The 19,157-nt window shown below is 41.2% G+C and overlaps 1 protein-coding gene across 2 annotated transcripts in view; it reads right to left on the bottom strand.

The window, feature by feature from the left end:
• Positions 1 to 1,346: 1,346 nt before the first annotated feature.
• The window catches only part of LOC143283715 (uncharacterized), a 45,666-nt gene continuing 27,855 nt past the window's right edge, over positions 1,347 to 19,157 (bottom strand). The window contains exons 15-19 of one of the 2 annotated variants that reach the window (XM_076589969.1): positions 15,874 to 16,012; positions 13,808 to 13,886; positions 12,173 to 12,442; positions 8,773 to 8,868; positions 1,347 to 7,419 (exon numbers count right to left, since the gene is read on the bottom strand). In XM_076589969.1, coding sequence (XP_076446084.1) covers positions 7,270 to 7,419; positions 8,773 to 8,868; positions 12,173 to 12,442; positions 13,808 to 13,886; positions 15,874 to 16,012 — 734 coding nt within the window. In that variant the 3' untranslated portion in view covers positions 1,347 to 7,269. The remainder of the gene's footprint in view (positions 7,420 to 8,772; positions 8,869 to 12,172; positions 12,443 to 13,807; positions 13,887 to 15,873; positions 16,013 to 19,157) is intronic. The other variant, XM_076589971.1, reaches the window with a different exon arrangement.

The raw sequence follows: 19,157 nt of genomic DNA, 5'->3' as shown, positions 1-19,157 counted from the left end.
CAGAAAACTAAAAATGTCAAGGAAACTAGCATGTCTTGAAATGTACAAAACTCTAACAATGTGACTCCAACAATGTGTATCTCAGGTCAAGGCATTTCATCTCTGTCACGCATCAATGCCAGAATTGTAAATGTAAATGAATACATGACTCTAAAGCTGACATTAATGTAAAAGGATTCGTGTGAAATAATTTCCTTCAGATATTACAAAAATAAACAAATATATGTGTGTGTTTAAAAAGAGAATAACAGTATCTAATAACAACAACATGGCTAAGGCAAGAACTGATGCAAGTACAAACCTTTAAATGAATGCTGCCATCCAAAAGTGATTTATAACTTTTAAGGCCAATCAACTGAAACATTAGGGTGGTGGTCAGTTCACATGCTTGATTCAAAATATGGCTAATATCTTAGATTCGATTTACAAATTAATCATACCCGCCGCCACCCCCCTCCCCCCTGACACACCCCACTCCTCCTCCACTATTTTTAAAGTTGTCAGGTGTCATACAGAATGAAAGTGAGCCGTTCGAAGCACTTCCCACTCTTAAAAGATACAACCCCAATCTTCTCTCTGACTTACACATACACATGTTCCAGCACTTTCTTTCACTTCCACACACACACACACACACATGCACACACACACACTTTAGTATTCACATACCTCGGAAACAGCCAAAAAATGAGGTAGTAAGTCATTAAATACTTAGACAATTCACGTCCAGTGTGAATGTACAGCAAATAACCTACCATTTAAAAAAAAGAAAAAAAGTAAGATCTGCTGACATGAATTGACTGCACACAGCTGTGCTCTCTTCAATCTCCATAAGTGAAGGAAGAGAGAGAGAGGTTGCTGTGATATCCACTGACACTTTCCCTCCAAACCAGTCGGAAGAAACAAAAATAATAAATGAATAAAAATTCAACTCTTAAAAGGCGAGGTAGGGAGGAGAGGGGAGAGGTCTAAGAAAAAATACTATTCCATCGTTCCAAGGACTCGACCTACAGAACTAGATCCGACACACAAACCTGAACGAAAACAACCAACAAGTCATTAACCAGCACTTTCTTGAGAATCATGAAGGGGACACGGTGTCATCTCTCATCATCCTGTCAGCAAACACTGCTCCTATCAACCACAAGCACTAACTTCACACCACCACACACACACAGTGCGCACACCTTCCACCACCACCACTTTTTGACAGTTCCCACAAAACTTGCTGCAGTCAAATATATATTCCTTTTTAATTCGGTTATGAGTCGACTCGTTTTCCTTTTATTTTTTCAGCCAGGTTCACGCAAACATTGAACAATGAAAAAGCTGTGCCAAACAAGTGGAGAACATCGACAACCCTGCAGAGCTGTAAAATTCAGAAGAAGCTGGACTGTCACAGCACACACTACATACAGGTTGCTCTCCTCACCAAAGGCTCCTGTTCAACTTCAATTATCAGCGACAAGTGTAAAAAAAACAACAACAAAAACAAACACTGGCCAACGTCAGTTCACAGCTTTTTTTTTTTTAAACCTTGCTGGTGACAATAATTATTCACATTTTCTTTCTTTTTAGAACATTGACAACCCTGCAGAACTGTAAAATTCAGAAAAAGCTGAACTGTCACAGCACACACTACATGCACACTGCTCTCCACACCAAAGGCTCCTGTTCAACTTCAATTATCAGCGACAAGTGTAAAAAAACACAACAAAACAAACACTGGCCAATGTCAGTTCACAGCTCTTTTTTTTGGGGGGAAAACCTTTGCTGGCGACAATAATTATTCACATTTTCTTTCTTCCTCTTCATTCACAACACTCAAAGCCTGTTCAGCATGTTGGGTTCATGCAAAGGTCAAGCATCTGCTAACCCCAACCATTTTTTTTTCTTTTTCTTTTTTCAAAACAGATGTGGAGGAGCATATATGGATCAGTCTGCACACTACCTTGAAACTGACAGATGCTGAAACTCACAATAACCAGGACAAGTAACTATTACAGACATACCAGACACACTCCAGAGTTCACATCTTGCTCATACATGATTGCACAAAACCTATGCATGAGCAAGTATATACATCGAGGATGTGTATGTGAAATGAAGAAAGTTGTGTCACAGTAACTAAAAATAGTGTATTTTTAGCAAGAATTAGCAATTTCTCAAAAGGCTTCAGGAGCTGGGATAGAAACCCCATAGTCGTAACAAGAGATATCAAGGCAGAACAATTAACAAAGCTACAGGACATTCTTTGTGTGTCTGCTACACACACACACACACACACACACACACCTAGCCATATTTTCGTAAGGCAAAGCAGCATGAATGTACATGTATGTAATACAAATTCTCACTTCCACTTTGTCCAAGTCTGACAGAGTCACTACAAAAATGTCACACTATTTCAAACCACACTGTCCATGATGATTGTAAAGTAAGTGGAAAACCTGTAAAAAAAACAACAAAAAAACAAAAACAAAAAAACAAAACAAAAAAAACACACACACAAAAACTAAGTGACAAAACACAGGGAACAATGGCTCATCATCGTTCAGAGATAATAAAGTTGACTTGACTTGATCTCTACAAAAGAGAACCACTTGTAACCCAAAGCTTATGAACCTTAAAAAGCAATTCTGTCTATATGAATACGACACCCACTAGCGACTAAGATCCAAATAGGATGACTGACAACTAGCAAGCCCTGAACAGGTGGAAACTGTACATTCTGTGTCACTACATCACCACAAGGCATTCTTGAGGAAACAAAAACAAAAGAAAAAAAGTCAACAACATGCATACAGATTGGATTATTCAATACCACAGTTATCGTATCATTTAAAAACTCCCATTCATGTCCAGCACGAGACATTACCATCTATGGCTCATCCTTTCCCAACCCACCCTCATGTCAAGGTAAACACGCAAGACTAACAGACTCATGAAGAAAAACAGATGTTATTCCCCTGAAGAAAAAGGGTTAATGTTTGAGAGGAAAGAAGGACGATAAAAAGTACGGCTTGGTTTATTGTACAGAACAACAGATGAGAAATGATTAAAGAGAAGGAGAAAATGACAGCCCTGAGCTTGAAAAGGTGGAAAGAACTTCACACACACACACACACACACACACACACACACTGACCTCAATATGTCCTCTGTGAAGAATAACTGACGCAGAAGCTTAAAATTTGTGTGCGTGTGTATGTGTGTGTGTGTATTTTTGTGTATCTGTGTGTGTCTGTGTGTGTTGTCTGCTGTGCATTTGATTGTTTCCTGTTTTTATCTATGTGTGTTTGTGTGTGGGTGGCACTGTGAACACACAACAAAAAACCATTCCTATATTCTTTATGTATATATCATTGTAGGTCTGTATACATTGTTCCAATATTTCAAAACAAGCTTCAAGAATGTATGTATATAAATACATATAATATACACACTATTCAGACACGCCTATAAACGCATGCTCATGCCTTGTAGATATGGAACACTTGGTACATAAACAGGTAAGGTCATAGCAGCGTCACAACCTCCTTTATAATACTGAATTAAATACGTGGGGGTAAGCGGTGGGAGTATACAATCAGGTGAAAACATTACATGGTGAGTATTTACAACACACAGTATGAGTGACTTGATGTTACAGGGTCATACAAAAGCGTATTTGTCAAAAATAATTCTTTCCTGTGTCCAACAATGATGTGCCTGTTCATTGAAACAAACAACAAAGGAAGCGAACCACACAAGACAACATGCGCCGATCTAAAGCTTACAACCATCGTGAACACTATATCTGGTAACTACGCCCCCAGAGCCAAACCAACATCCACAGGCTAAAGCCGTGACAAGCATCATGAGAATTTATCGCCAATACTTGTGCTCATCTGTGATTGTCTCTCTATAAAAATCAATTGATCACTGAGGCAAGTGAAGACATGTATATGACAATGCTTAAGTATCTTTAAATAGGATATATATTCTCTCATGAAGACATGTACACCACAATACTCAAAAGTGTCTTTAAAAAGTATATATCTCTCTCTCATGAAGACAAGTATACCACAATACTTAAGTATCTTTATAAAGGATACATCTCTAACAAAGACATGTACATTACAATACTCAGGCATCTTTTAAAAGGATATATATCTCATAGACATGCACACCACAATACTCCAGTGTCTTTAAAAAACAAAAACCCACACATCTCTCACGAAGACATGTAGACCACAGTACTGAAATATCTTTCATAAAGTTACATATCTCATTATGCTGACAACTGACCAGCCCCAACAAGCATAAGATAAAAAAAATATACATTAAAAAAAAAAGAAGGTTAAAGGTCACACTGTCTTTCATGGCCAGTGGGGTAGTGAATTCATATCCACAATGTCCAGGGCTCTGCTGTTTTAACTTTCCCCATATGAAGCCAGGTACCTATTCACACAGTGTGGAAAGTCAGAGAAAAGCGTCTTTCCCAAAGACACAACAACACCATACTGAAATGGAGCCTCAAACTCTGATCACTGGTGAAAACTGGATCACAAGTTCAATGCCCAACCAGATCCCCCCCATCAACAGTTTCTCCACAACTGGAGGCTGCATCATTCTTTTATGAATTGGAATGCAAAATGTAGAACATGATCTGAATTATCACAGACTGTAAAGGGCTGTCCTTATGTCTATATAGACTTAATGTGTTTACATGCTGTTTTTTTCCTGTTTGTTTTGTTTTGTTTTTTCCAAGTGTGTATATGTGAATGATGATTCAACAGTGGATACACTGCATAGTCACACTACCACATCACTCAGCACAATTGATGTACACAACCTAGTAATCTGATGATCAAGAGAATCAACAAACACTGAAGTTTCTCTCTGTCACCCTGTCACTTCCCACTTCCACCCCCACCCCCCTTCTCCCTTCCCTCGTACAGTACAGAGAACCATGTATCAACAGCAGAGCAGTTCACTGTAATTTCTGGTCTACAAGGCTCATACAGCACATAAGACGCACCCCCTAAACAAAGCAAAAATGTTACTCTCAACATGCATAAACTGCACATATCCAATAAACCACATCTGCTGAATAAAAAAAAAAAAATAAAAAAAAAAAAAAAAGCTCCAAGATGTGTTTGTCCACTTGTTGACTCAGCTCTGTTTCTCTGTGCTGTCCTATGTTTGTCTGCTTTGTCATCTGCTGTTTCATCAGCTGTACAATGTTTCCCATTCTGAAGCCTTGACTTGAACTGACACTGTTGTCATCAGTACAGTACATTAACGTGATAAATCAGGATCCACTCTGCTGGTTCTGCTTCCAGGCCTGTCTGCCACTTTGCTCTGCAAGTTGGAAAAGGTTTTCCTATTGCAAACGTTCAAGTTCTTTCTTCTGATTTCTCTTTTGCATCTTAAATCTATCCCCAACACATATGTTGCCCACCTGTTCTACCCAAGAATGAATCATGATCATGTTCACTTTGAATGTGGCATCAAATCCTATTCAGTTTTGATCCAGTCCAATGGTGAAAATTAACAATGCTGAATTGATTATTGAGAACTTTGAAGGGCAAGACTGAAACAGTGTCGTTGTGAGTGCTTATCATGATAAAGTATGTTGTCAAATAATGCATTTGTTGTCGAGTGTCAAGTGTTAGAGGTAGAAATCAGAATTCAGTTTTCAGACACAGATAGCGTGCAAACAGCGCGTAAGATGCAGGGGTCAGTAAAAATGTTATGAATTATAAGCCAGAAATTATGGCTCTCATTGTGGCCACTAAACTTACCTATAATCATGCTATTCATGTGAGGACTGATGGACTCTAAGAGTTAAGGTTTAAACCTCTCCTGAAGGAAAAGACTCTTCACCACTAACACTAAAACGTGCATTTACACAAGGAGTCATCACTTTAAAAGGCAGTCATAACTCAACATGAAAGGCCGCTGTGAACATGAAATGTTTAAATGGTCACACATCCACTGTGTCAAGGGTCAGGCATAGGAAGGCGGGGCCCAATCCTCTACTCTGCTGTTTCAACCTTCCCCGACTGGGGTCAAGTACCCATTCACACCCTGGATGGAGCGAGGAAAATCGGAGGAAAATCCCTTTCCCAAGGGCAAATGTACCAAGGGTAAAATCTGGTGCAGAAAAACAACGGCGCAGACATGTCTGGGGGGATTTTGGTTGACTGGCAAGAAAATGTAACAAACAGAAGGGGCATCAAAAACCAGACATAAAAAAAACACCACAGGGGCATCAAAAACCAGAAATAAACAAACACCACAGGGGCAGCAAAAATGAGAAATAAACAAACATCACAGACATCATTCCTGAACACTTACAATATTGTAGGAAATTCATCTATTCATACACTGGACCAGACTATCCACACACATCATCATTATGCGACCTTCCTTGGTCTGCTGCATAAATCTGGACAGAAAGAAAACTCCGCCACAGGCAGAGAAGCAGACTGGATTCCCATCAGTGACAGGCTGCTAAAAGCAAACGTTTCCAAAACTCACTCAGGAAAACAGCGACTTGAAGTCAATGGTTCACTCTGGAGCCAAAGCTTCCAGTCCCTATTCACAAACAGCCTAGTCCTCCAAGTCAGCAGGCACACACACAGACATCGATACAACCCTGCCTTCTGTCGGTCAGAACTTTAACGCTTCCCACTTTTCCTTTCACTTTTTTCAAACAAGGCCCACAAGAGAGAAAAAAACAAAACAAAAAAAACCAGGTTAAGAATACATACAGCTAATGCAATAAATAAATAAACAATGAATGACAGTGTATACAGTAATAATGCAAAAAAGACAAAACTTCTTGGCACTCTTGTTTCCCTTCTTTCCAGAAAAGGATGACTAACAAAGGCGTTTACTCCCAAAACACATTCACCAAAATGACATGCTGTGTGACTGTTTAAAAGTGTGACTGATTTTCCTTGTTACTCTCTGCACACTTCCCACATCTTCTTTCTGTTCAGTCACAGTCAAGTCACACAGTGCATGCAGTTGGCAGAGAGGCTGGCGGAATGTTCCCGTCCCCCCAAATAACTCACAGTGTAAAGTTAGGCAGAAATACAGAAAGGCAGCGAGACAGGCAATCATTTCTTAATAATAAAACATAGAAATTTCTTCACCACTGATAAATGAGTCTCCGCTCTCACATAACCTGACAACAACAACAACAACAAACAAAAACAGGATTCAAGAAGACAGACATAGCACAGACACGTTTTGTGCGGCAAGGAGTGAGCAGTCTCAAAACTGGGGCGGGTTGCGTCCTGACTTGCTGACCCTGAGGGGGCGGAGGTCGGCGTGGCGAGGCGAGGTGCCGTCATGGTGGTCATCCATCCCCACCACTGTGGGCACCCGGCTCTTGTGGTGCTCAGTGCTGCCCCCATGCTGCACCTGAAGTCACACACACACCACTGCCATGTTTCCTCAAGGGCTGCTACTGTATGGCCACTTCTGAACGCCACACCGCACTGTATGTGCTTACACAGGTAATGGGACAAACAACTGTGGAGAAAGTGCAGGGAAAAAGAGCAGAGCAAGGTAGCTTGGAAGTTGTCCGAATCTAAAAAAAAAAATCTTTATCAGTCAGTATCTACATGTAAGGCACTCCATTCCTATTCTGTGTTCTATGGATTCTTCCACGGGGTGGGGGGCTGAGACAGGCATGCAGCTGTGGATGATGCATTTATGCTCTGGCTAAGACAGAACATAAACATGGAATTCTAGAAAATGACAGAGACAGAGACAGAGAAAGAGAGATGACTTGGAACAAAGTGACACTGACAGAGATTTTTCTGGAGAAGATGAGGAGGCAGAGCCAGTAGTTCTCACGCCACAACAGAAGGATTTCCGAGATTCACAACAACACAGCCATGAAGAAGAGAGAGAGAGAAAAAAAAAAGAGGAAATGCCCACGGGAAACCTCAAGAAACAGCAACACGCTTGAGAAGTGTCAGCCTATCCAACACACAGCTGTACAAGACAGGACAGGAGATGAGCACAGAAAACACCTACACCCATCACACACTGGACCACTATCATCCTATCAAACACACAGCTGTACAAGACAGGACAGGAGATGAGCACAGAAAACACCTACACCCATCACACACTGGACCACTGTCATCCTATCAAACACACAGCTGTACAAGACAGGACAGGAGATGAGCACAGAAAACACCTACACCCATCACACACTGGACCACTATCATCCTATCCAACACATATGCCACAGGCACAACAGCCGAGTGGTTAAAGCGTTGAATTATCAATAGGAAGGTACAGATTTTGAATCCTGGTCATGGTCGCAGCATCTGTTAGTTAAGGGTGGAGATGATATCTTTTTCATTCTCCCAAATCAACAGATGTGCAAGACCTGCTAGCGTCTTAACCCTCTTCGTGAAAACAAGCATTCACATCAGAAATATTATCAGCGTTCAGTGGGTTATGGAAAGAAGTACATACCTAGCATGCACTCCCCCCAGAATCAGAGTATGACTACCTACATGGCAGCAAAAAGTACTACCATGCATGTAAAAAAAAACCAAACACCTGTTCATAGAACATTGGAGCTGCCGCTAGTATCAGGACAAAAAACAAAAAAACAAACAAAAAACTGCTGCAAATAAAAAACCTGTTCATAGACAGAAGTGAACGTTGGAGTTGCAGCCCAGAAGCAGAATAAAAACCCAACAACAAAACCCAAAATCAAACTATGAAGCACACACGCCTTGCTATGTGTCCCACCTTGGCGTTGGTGGTGGTGTTGGTGGTGGTGTTACTGCGCTGCAGGTGCTCTGTGTTGTGGGGTCCCACGGACATCAGGGGCTGCAGCCTGGTGCCCTGCACACAGCACTGCACTGAGAGACCATGTCACCATCACCACCATCATCATCATCTTCATCATCACTGATCATCACAGCAATGTTTGACCATGTCATCTCTTCATCATCATCATCATCTGAACCACTAAAAACTGTGACAGATGAATTTAACGCAAATATAACGTGAGTACTGAGGGATGACAGCACTACTGGCACAGGTTAAAAAAACAATGACGTTATTTATGAATCTAACTGGTTGGGTCAGTGTGAGGAAGAACTGACCGCAGAAAGAGGGCTCAGTGTCCATGATTTACTGCAGTTTGATGGACCGCCCGTACCACTGTTCACTGGATACTCAAAGTACCGTGTGCAGCATGCACTTAGCCAATGTTAAGACCACATGCCATGGCTACAAATGGTTGTCCCTGGCAAAATTCTGAGGATAAAAAAAAAAAAATCCACTCTAATATACTTGTGTACGTGTGCACATGATTAACTCTTTCTATACTAAGGTATGCTATAGTGTACCTCATGCACACAACGCTTTGTTACTGTGGTACGCTATAGCGTACCGCGAGTTTAAAAATTCATAGTTCAACAGCTAAATGGCACAGCTCTGTTCTACAGCCACCATAAAGTGCACCTGTACTTTTATTGTGGCTGAAAATGCCTTTGTTTCAGTACAATACATGTGAGCGTACAGTCACCCTTCTCGCTTGCTCGCTGGACAAGATGGCGTCTCCGTCAACTTCAGCAAGTACTGTGGCTCAAAGTTGAATGCAAACTGATTCTATAGTGGATATCCACTGTGCATACGCATTTGCCCATTCAATTGCTACAATTAGGAAGTGTCAGTTACAAAAGAACACATTTGTAAAATTTCTGTTCTATGAGAAAAACTCCCCCCCCCCCACCCCTTTATGTCAGTTGTGGAAAAAAACATGGATTTTTTTCAAAATATGATGAATCAGCCAATAATTAAGTGAATGCTTTGAAACTTTACCAAATGTTAGTCCATTCTACTTTTTTATATCATCAAAAAATTTCGCAGTTGTATATAATTGCATTCTGTTTTAGAAATTTTTCTTGTAACTTGCAGTCATGGCCTAGAGGTAACACGTCCACCTAGGAAGCGAGATAATCTGAGCGCGCTGGTTCGAATCACAGCTCAGCCGCCGACATTTTCTCCACCTCCACCAGACCTTGAGTGGTGGTCTGGATGCTAGTCATTCAGATGAGACAATAAACCGAGGTCCCATAAGCAGCATGCCCTTAGCACACGTAAATGAACCCACGGCAACAAAAGGGTTGTTCCTGGCAAAATTCTGTAGAAAAATCCACTTTGATAGGAAAAACGAAAAAAACCGCACGCAGGAAAAAATACACACACACAAAAAAGGGGTGGCACTGTAGTGTAGCGATGCGCTCTCCCTGGGGAGAGCACACAGAGAAATCCGTTGTGATAAAAAGAAAAAGACAAATACAAATACACAAATGACCAGCACAGAAAATGTAACGAAGGAAGTCATCAGGCAGTATAGAATGAGTTAAAAACCCGACTTAATCACACACGAAAGAAATTATGGCATAATAAGGCAGCTGTCAGTCAGCTCTACCCAGGTAGGCAGCCTGTTTTGCAAATGTCCGTGTCTGTAAATTGCTTAGAGCTTGTCTCTGACCAAGGATAGGAGCTGCATATATCAACAACAACAATAACAAGAAGAAGAAGAAGAAGAATACCAGTTTCTTTATTGTGTGGAAAGTTTGATGCGCAACTTTGTAACACTGAATGCCACTGCTTTTGTGTACGACTGTGGCCTGTCTATGTATGCTGAAAAAAAAAAAAAAATCAATTTATGAAATGAATGTCTGAAATTAGTTTAATCATGAATATAGGGATCATTCATACTTGCTAACACACACACACACACACACACACACACACACACACACACACACAGCCAAAAATCAGATACATTAGATAACAAATATATATGCAGATACACATAATCATAAAAACAAATATACGCACAAACACATATACATGCACACAAATGTAAAGCACTAATAAAATGGCAGAGCAAGAATCTGATTACCAACGAGAATTGATTAATATCCAGGGAAAGGGATTAGTATGAAGGGAAAGATACAAATAAGTTTACATAATAACACAGGGGAAAATATCAACAAGTTTAGATATTAACCAGAAAGATAATGAGTTTACACAATATTCAAGGGAAAGATATCAAAAGAATTTACAAAATAATAAAAGGAAAGTTATCAATGAACTGACATAATAATGAGAGTACAATTATTCATGAACTTATGAAATAACAAGGGAAAAGCATGCACGTATTTACAGTAAAGATAAAAATAAACGGAAACAAAACAAACGAACAAACAAGAAAAAAAAAAACCACTCACACAAGTAGTCTAGTTCTTAAAATAGTCACAGAGCATAACAAAACCCCCACTCACAAACACATACTGCATACGACTCACCCCCTTGAACAACACAACCTTCACCGAACCAAGACCCAAACCCTGAACAATTCAACCATTAGGGCTTCAGCAAATAGGTCATTGAACTCAACTCTACATGTACATGCACTGGGCACAAAGGCTTACTGGTAAGAGCATTAACTCATTCAGCCTGTGGGTCCTGGGAAGGTTAATGGTGGACATCTTTTTTGTATGTTTGTTTGCGATCTACCAGGTCAACATACATGCTTACCTGCTAGTGCCTTCATGTGTGTACAAACACACAGATCACACATACACATCAAACAACCTAACAATCCATGTTAGTGTTCAGTGAGTTGGGAAAACACAAACATTAGCCAGCATGCACACACTACCCCCAACACCCCCATTCCAACCACCCACCACCCATGAAAACAGAGTATGGCTGCCAAAAAACAGCAGGGTAAAAACAGTCATAACCTGATACAGATAAAAGCTGATACTTGCTGATACAAGTGAATACGGGAGTTGCAGTGCCCCAAGACACAAGTAGAAGAAGAAGAAGATACATGCAAGTAACTGAAACCTTCTTAACCCATGGTAACTCAAAAGCAAAGGGACGAATGCTTCTTTCAAAAAAGAAAAAGTTGAACATCATTTTAAACCTGATATCTGATTAAAATTTTAATTTCAAATGATGCAATCAACACTGATTCAAACAGAGCTTAAAGAAATAACAATACCTGATTCACCTTCTTTTGTTTTGTTTTTCAAGTGAATAAACAGTCAGCATGGGTGACAAAAAAAAAAAGAAAAAAAAAGGCCCAACAAGTCTTCAACAAGTCTCCATTATATATTACCCTATCTCTGGGAGTGTAGTTGTTGTGTCGCAGGCTGACCGGCTGTTTGTACGGACGCCGCTGCTCCCGACCGCCGCTCTTCCCTCCCTCCTGAAAGCTCTGCTCTCGCAGTTTGAATGACAAACCCAACTGCTCCCGATCCCGAGGGGTGAAGGGATCCTTGACCGAGTCCGAGTCGTCACGACTACCGTCGTCAAGGCGAGACAGGCGGGAAGGGTTGCGCAGAGTGACGGAGGGGGACAAGCGTCCGTCTTCACTGGGCTCTGGTACCTGGGATGGGAGTGGGGGTGAAGTGCCCTCATGAGAGAGGGGTGGTTGTGTGTGTGTGTGTGTGTGTGTGTGTGTGTGTGTGTGTGTGTGTGTGTGTGTGTGTGTGTGTGTGTGTGTGTGTGTTGAGGAACAGGGGATTTGGGTAAGTGCGTGTGGATGGGGGGGTGGCTGTGTAGTGTGTGTGTGTGTGTGTGTGCATGTGTAGGTGTGTGTGTGAGTGGTATGTGTGTGTGTGTAGTGTGTGTGTAAGATGTGTGTGTGTGTGCGTGTGTGTGTGTGTGCACATGTATGCATGTATTCAAATGTGTGTGTGTGTGTGTGTGTGTGTGGTGTATGCATGTGTACTGTGTGTTTGTGCTCTGTGTGTGTGTGTGTTTGTGTGTGTGTGGTGTACACGTGTGTGTATGTGTGTGGCATGGATAAGCGTGTGTGGGGGAGGCTGGGGGGCATGAGGGGGTGGGGCAGGTAAATATGTGCGTATCTACATGGATGTATGCATGTACGTTCTTTGTTCACAGTCATTTGCAGTTTTTCAGTAGCATGAACAAATTTACACAAACACTTAATGCATGTTAAAGAACCATCAAAGACTGGAAAGGGATGTCAAGAAACAGATGATATCAAACTATAAGTATCACTGAAGTACTTCTTTCCCTACTGCAAAAAATCTAAAATGACAGAAAAAAAAAATTGAAACAATGAACTAAGGCAATTCTTAAGCAGGAAAGTATTATTTTTTCTATATTTCACAAAAAAGTAAATGGTTTATACTTTCCATGTATCATTACCTATCATCAGCACCACAGGCATTTTCTTCCCTTTTTGTTCCTCAGTAAGGCATCCTGACATGTTCACAATGAACATTAAACAGGCTGAATCATCAGTTTGGAACTGGCAATGAATGATACTTAAACAAACGTGCTAAAACAATCAACTCACCAAACAACAAGCTAAATACTGAAGTTAAAAGAGACAAGTCACTCTGTTGATGTATAATTTCACTGACTGACTCCCCATCCCCCCACAGACACATGACACAAGCTAGATATTGAAGTAAAAGACAGGTCACTCTATATTGCTGGATAAATCAATTTCACTGACACAACCACCCCACAGAAACATAACACATAAAGCACCAGTGCTACAACCACCCCTCAAAGATCCCCATACAATGTGGCCAGCATACAAGCAGAGTACAGGCATCACCTCTTTGAAAAAAGCAACCCCATCACCAAGAACATGCTAAGTCGGATACTTCATCAATCCAAAATACACAGTGAAGCACAGTACACAAGGCAAGGTTGGTTACGATGCCAGGCAGTGTGGCAGGCAGACACAGAGAGGCAGAAGCAAGGCACGACTCACTGGAATGAACTTCTTGTTCTTCTTCTTCTTGGCCAGGTTGTACATGGACCCTGTCTGGCTGATGGAGTCCGAGGCTCTCCTGAAAAATAAAACGACGTCATCATCGTTCCCATGGAACACACAGCCAACAATTCAATTCAATTCAATTCAAAAACACATTTTTAATCCACATGGAAATTAATGTGTGCATTCACAGGCTCATTTGTAAACACCAACATAAAATGAACATGCGCACCATAAAAGACATTAAAACAAGTCAAATAAGAAACCACAGTAGCTGACAATAGACTAAAACAAACCACACACACACACACACACGTGCATTAAGACAATTAGGTATTGCACAACAATGAATACAAATAAAAAACATTAAGTGAATAAAATGTATACGTTTAAAACCACACACACACACACACACACACATTAACACAATAAGGCCAATCAAATGTAACATACAGTATCTTTGGACAAGACCACTTCCTCTGGCCCTTATACAATACATACACCTAAAACTTTTATATAAAAAGGAAAATCAAGCAAACCTGAAAAATAACAAGACCTTAGTCAAGACCAAACTGAAAAGGAATCTACCACACACACACACACAAGACCATCAGTCATGACCAAGTGGACCACGGTCTACATCCCAAGAACAGCAACTCCTCACTGGCAGAGTCATTCATTCATTCATTTTGCCCATCGCTCCTGGTGGAGCATAGGCCATCGACGACCCCTCGCCATCACACTCTGTTCTAGGCTGTTCTGACCATTCCAGTCCAGTTGGTCCCTTGCTGCTTCAGCTCTGCCTCGGTATCTCGCCTCCAGCTGTTGCGAGGCTGGCCTCTCTTCCTCTTTCCCTGCGGGTTCCAGGTCAGGGCTTGGCGTGTGATGCTGGATGCTGGCTTCCTAAGGGTGTGTCCGATCCAGCCCCACTTCCTCCGCAGTATATGCTTGGCCACTGGTTCCTGTCCCGCTCGCTCCCACAGATCTTCGTTTCAGATCTTCTCCTGCCATCGGATCTTGTAGATGCGCCTCAGACAGGTGTTGCAGAATGTCTGAATCTTCTGCTGCATTGTCTGTGTTGTCCGCCATGTCTCGCATCCGTAGAGCAGAATTGACTTCACACTGGAGTTGAAGATGTGGAGTTTGGTTTTCATACTGCCAGAGTGGGCAACCTGTTCTTCAATCCCACAAACACTCTTTTAACAGGCATATTCTGCCTGATTTTGAGTGTCCACATGAAGGAGTTGCAGACACAAGCAGTTCTGCATAAAATATTCACTGTGGGTACCATACATTTCTCCACCTTCCACCCACCAGACAGTGCCAGGATTTGAACTCACACATTTCTGGATGGAAGGTCTCGAGGCCTGACAAGCACACAGGGTCTATGCACAGGTCTGGTACCTGCTTTTTGTTGCTGTTGCTTCTTTTAATAAAGCAGATGTGGTGTAACATTGGGCACCTGCTTTTTGTTGCTGTTGTTTTTGTTTGTTTGTTTTTTCTTTTTTCTTTTTTTTTATACAGCAGATGTGGTGTAACATATAATGATATACAGATCAGCCAACATGTTTTGACGCCTCTTTGAAACTGAACCTAAACTCTGGATGGAAGTCTTGACTTATTAGTGGTACTGTATTGGTATATTACTCTTGTCAACAACAGATTTCTCTGTGTGAAATTTAGGCAACACTCCATAGGGAAATCATGTTGCTACAGGGCAGCACCACCTTTTTTTTCTGCAAACAAGTATATTTGTTTTCCTATCAAAGTGGATTTTTCCACAGATTTTTTCCAGGAACAAACCTTTTGTTGCCAAGGGTTCTTTTACATGTTCTAAATACATGTTGCACATGGTACCTTGGTTTATCATCTCATCTGAATGACTGGCGCCCAGACCACCACTCAAAGTCTAGTGGAGGGGGAGAAAGTACTGGCGACTTGATCCAGCTCACTCAAGATTCCCTGATTCCCTCACTTCCACCAGGCCACCAAACCACAATGACTCCATTAACCACACAGCTATCAAGCATGCCTGAAGCAAAGGAAGCTGCCCCCCTGCTCACCACGTTGAGGAGATTCCCCCCAGGGAGGCGTCGGACAGCAGACTGTAGGGCTGGGGCCCCGTGTAGTGGACGGAGGTGCGGGAAGGGGTGCTGAGGTAACGGTTGTCATAGGGAATGTCACGCTGAGGGTACCCCGGCTCTGGAAACACACACACACAGCTCCCACTCTGAAACTTGTGTATCATCGCATTACACAGGCAAGCAGGTTTATGATAACAATAATACACTCCACAATATGGGGGAAACAGGTATATATCATGCTTCGAAACAATACTCTCTCTCTTGTTGCCCGTTGGTAAGGCTACGTTCACACTGAGCCCATCTTGTTGCTGCCAGCCAGCTGCTGTCAGCCTTACACAGCAACAGACTTCAGCCAGCCAATTGCCATCAGCTACAGTGCTCTCTATACAAAAGAAACAAATACCAGCCATCTGCCTCATCTGTCTACACGAGACAAATAAAAAGGTGGCTGGAAACAGCTGGAGACGGCTGGTGGTGAGTGTGAATACTTACCGCCGGCATCTATGGCAGGAAAGCGCAAAATGATGTGCACAATATCTGGCCAGATGGTGTCAGCTGGCTGGGCTAAGTGTAAACGTAGCCTAACACATCGGCCAAGGAAGTGAGAGCATCTGAGGGCATGGGATCAAATCCTCCACTGGCTAGAATTTCCTTCCCTCCAGTAGACTTTGAGTGGTGGTCTGGATGATAGTCATTCAGGTGAGATGATTAAGGTCCCCTGTGCAGCATGCATTTAGCAAAGGTAAAAGAAACCATGGCAACAAAAGGGTTGTCACAGGCAAAATTCGGTAGAAAAATCCACTGTGTTGGGGGAAAAAAATACAGGGAAAGCAGCCTGAATTTCACACAGAGAAATCTGTTGTGACAAAAATGTGATTTAACGCAATACATTGAAAAACATAGCAAACTGGCATTATGATTATGAAAATATTCTAAACAATATGGAGCAAACTGGTATTATGCATCAAAACGACATACTGAACTCAGTTAATGGCATATTCAAAGATTGGAAAAAGACAGAAAGCAAAAAAAAAAAGACAACATGATAATGGCAAGAACAGAAAGAAATAATGAAAGAAAGAAAGCAAAAGAAAGAAAGCGAAAGAAAGAAAGAAAGACAAAGAGAAAAAAAGGACTGAAATAAAGAAAGAAAGCAAGAGAAAAAAACAACAACAACCAAACAATTCAGGAACAAGCAAGAGATAAACAAAAGAAAAAGAAAAGAACATCAGGATATTGATGAAATTGTGACCAACTGGATACAATCATTGAATGGACAATATCCATTATTTTGAGGTTCTGTACATGTGAGCAAAATGGTTCAGGCACATGTGTGTGAGAGAAACTATGTATGCATGTCCAAGGAAGGAAGGACGTGTGTGTGTGTGTGTGTGTGTGTGTGTGTGTGTGTGCGTGTGCACACATGCGTGTGCGCACATGCGTGTGTGTGTGCGCACATGTGTGCGTGCACGCATGTGTGTGTGTGTGTGCATGTGTGTGTGTGCACGCATGCATGCATGTGTGCATGCGTGCGTGCATGTGTGTGTGTGTGTGTGTGTGTGTGTGTGTGTGTGTGTGTATGTGTGTGCGTGCGTGTGTGTGGGTGTGTGTATGGGTGTGTGTGTGTGCATGTGTGTGCGTGTGTGTGTGTGAGTATTTGGTGTGTGTGTTCATGCGTCTGGAACCATATCAGTGTGTAAACATTCTTTTTTTTAAAGTATATATATATATATATATATATATATATATATATATATATCCTTTTTTCAATTTTTCTTACGCACTAATATGGTTCCAGAAAAAAACAAAAGAACACACGTCATCTGTCCTGTGTCAACCCAGTCCCTTCAGAAACATCCCCCTCAGTGAAAGCATCATTCTCTGTATCTTCTTGCATTCCACCAACGTACACACATGCAGACAAGGGTGTGCACCTGTGCATGCCTATTTTGTATAGTACACCAAGTCACTGTCACTGTCTTGACTGAACTTCCACTCAGACTCTTAACAATTTCCGCGAGGCACAAACAACTCCAACAGGCACTGCTAAAGGGATTGTGAGAAGCAAACTAGCATACATACATAATCAACACAGAATGTCCACGGCTAATGTGCTGAAACACAAACTTTTCTGCATAGAAACTGCCATCTTCAGAATAGGAGGAACATGAAATACATAAACATACACATCCCACAAAAATAAGTAGCACACCCTTAAAAAAAAAAGAAAGAAAGAAAAAAAGTGAATCACAAGCAAGTACACTCGATTGATTCTAGTTATTGCTGTCATTGTCCCATGCTATTCCTGTGACATTATCACCTCACAAATAAGACACAAACAGCTACTGTACCTAAATCTCTGAAAAGCAAACACAAACATAAAGAAATAAACAGATAAATAAATAAGTAAATAGATTTCAAACAATTTGCACTGTCACAGAATGCCATGTGTTGTGTGCAAAACAATATAAATGTGTCCACACCGAAAACCACCATCACAGAACAGGGACTTACCCACAAACTGAAGGAACATTTTACACAGGACTGACAGACAAGACTACAAGCTATCATGTGAAAATCATCACAAATGAAACAAGCCAGAAATGATTACTAAGTAATACTGACTGAGACGGTTCTCACAGGAACAGTAATGCAATACCTGAAGATACACACCACAAACCCTTCACCCAATTTGCTACCAAAAATTTTTTTTTAATGTAACATTATCATCATTATTCTCATTTTTTGTATCATCATCATCATCATCATCATATTATCATTAGTACCATTATTATCATCATTACTATTATCATCACAATGGTCATAATCAATCCTATCATGAATCTGCTGCGGTACACTGAACTAAATATCACCAGCTACCAGCTACCATGATTCAAACAGCACTATCGTTTTTAAATATTAATTTAGCACTGTGTGTAAGACCACTTATTCTCAACCTGAACATGCTTAGTTCAAATCTGCTTTTTAGCCTTTTTTTCTTTCTTCTTCAAATGCAAAGCTTTATAAATAACAAATACAGAACACAATTAATTTTTTTAACATATGTTTCTCATTCATTATTTTCTTAAGGGTGAAGTGAGTCTTGAAGGCCTTACCTTTTCTGTGTGATCAATGCCTTTGTGACCTCTTCATTTTGGCATTTGCTAATATACATATGTACGCGTGTGCGTGAGTGCATGCATGCGTGTGGTGTGTGTGTGTGTGTGTGTGTGTGTGTGTGTGTGTGTGTGTGTGTGTGTGTG

This window comes from Babylonia areolata, chromosome 7 (genome assembly GCF_041734735.1).
Source record: "Babylonia areolata isolate BAREFJ2019XMU chromosome 7, ASM4173473v1, whole genome shotgun sequence".
Classification (NCBI taxonomy): domain Eukaryota; kingdom Metazoa; phylum Mollusca; class Gastropoda; order Neogastropoda; family Buccinidae; genus Babylonia; species Babylonia areolata.
This window is presented reverse-complemented; position numbering and strand designations above follow the sequence as displayed.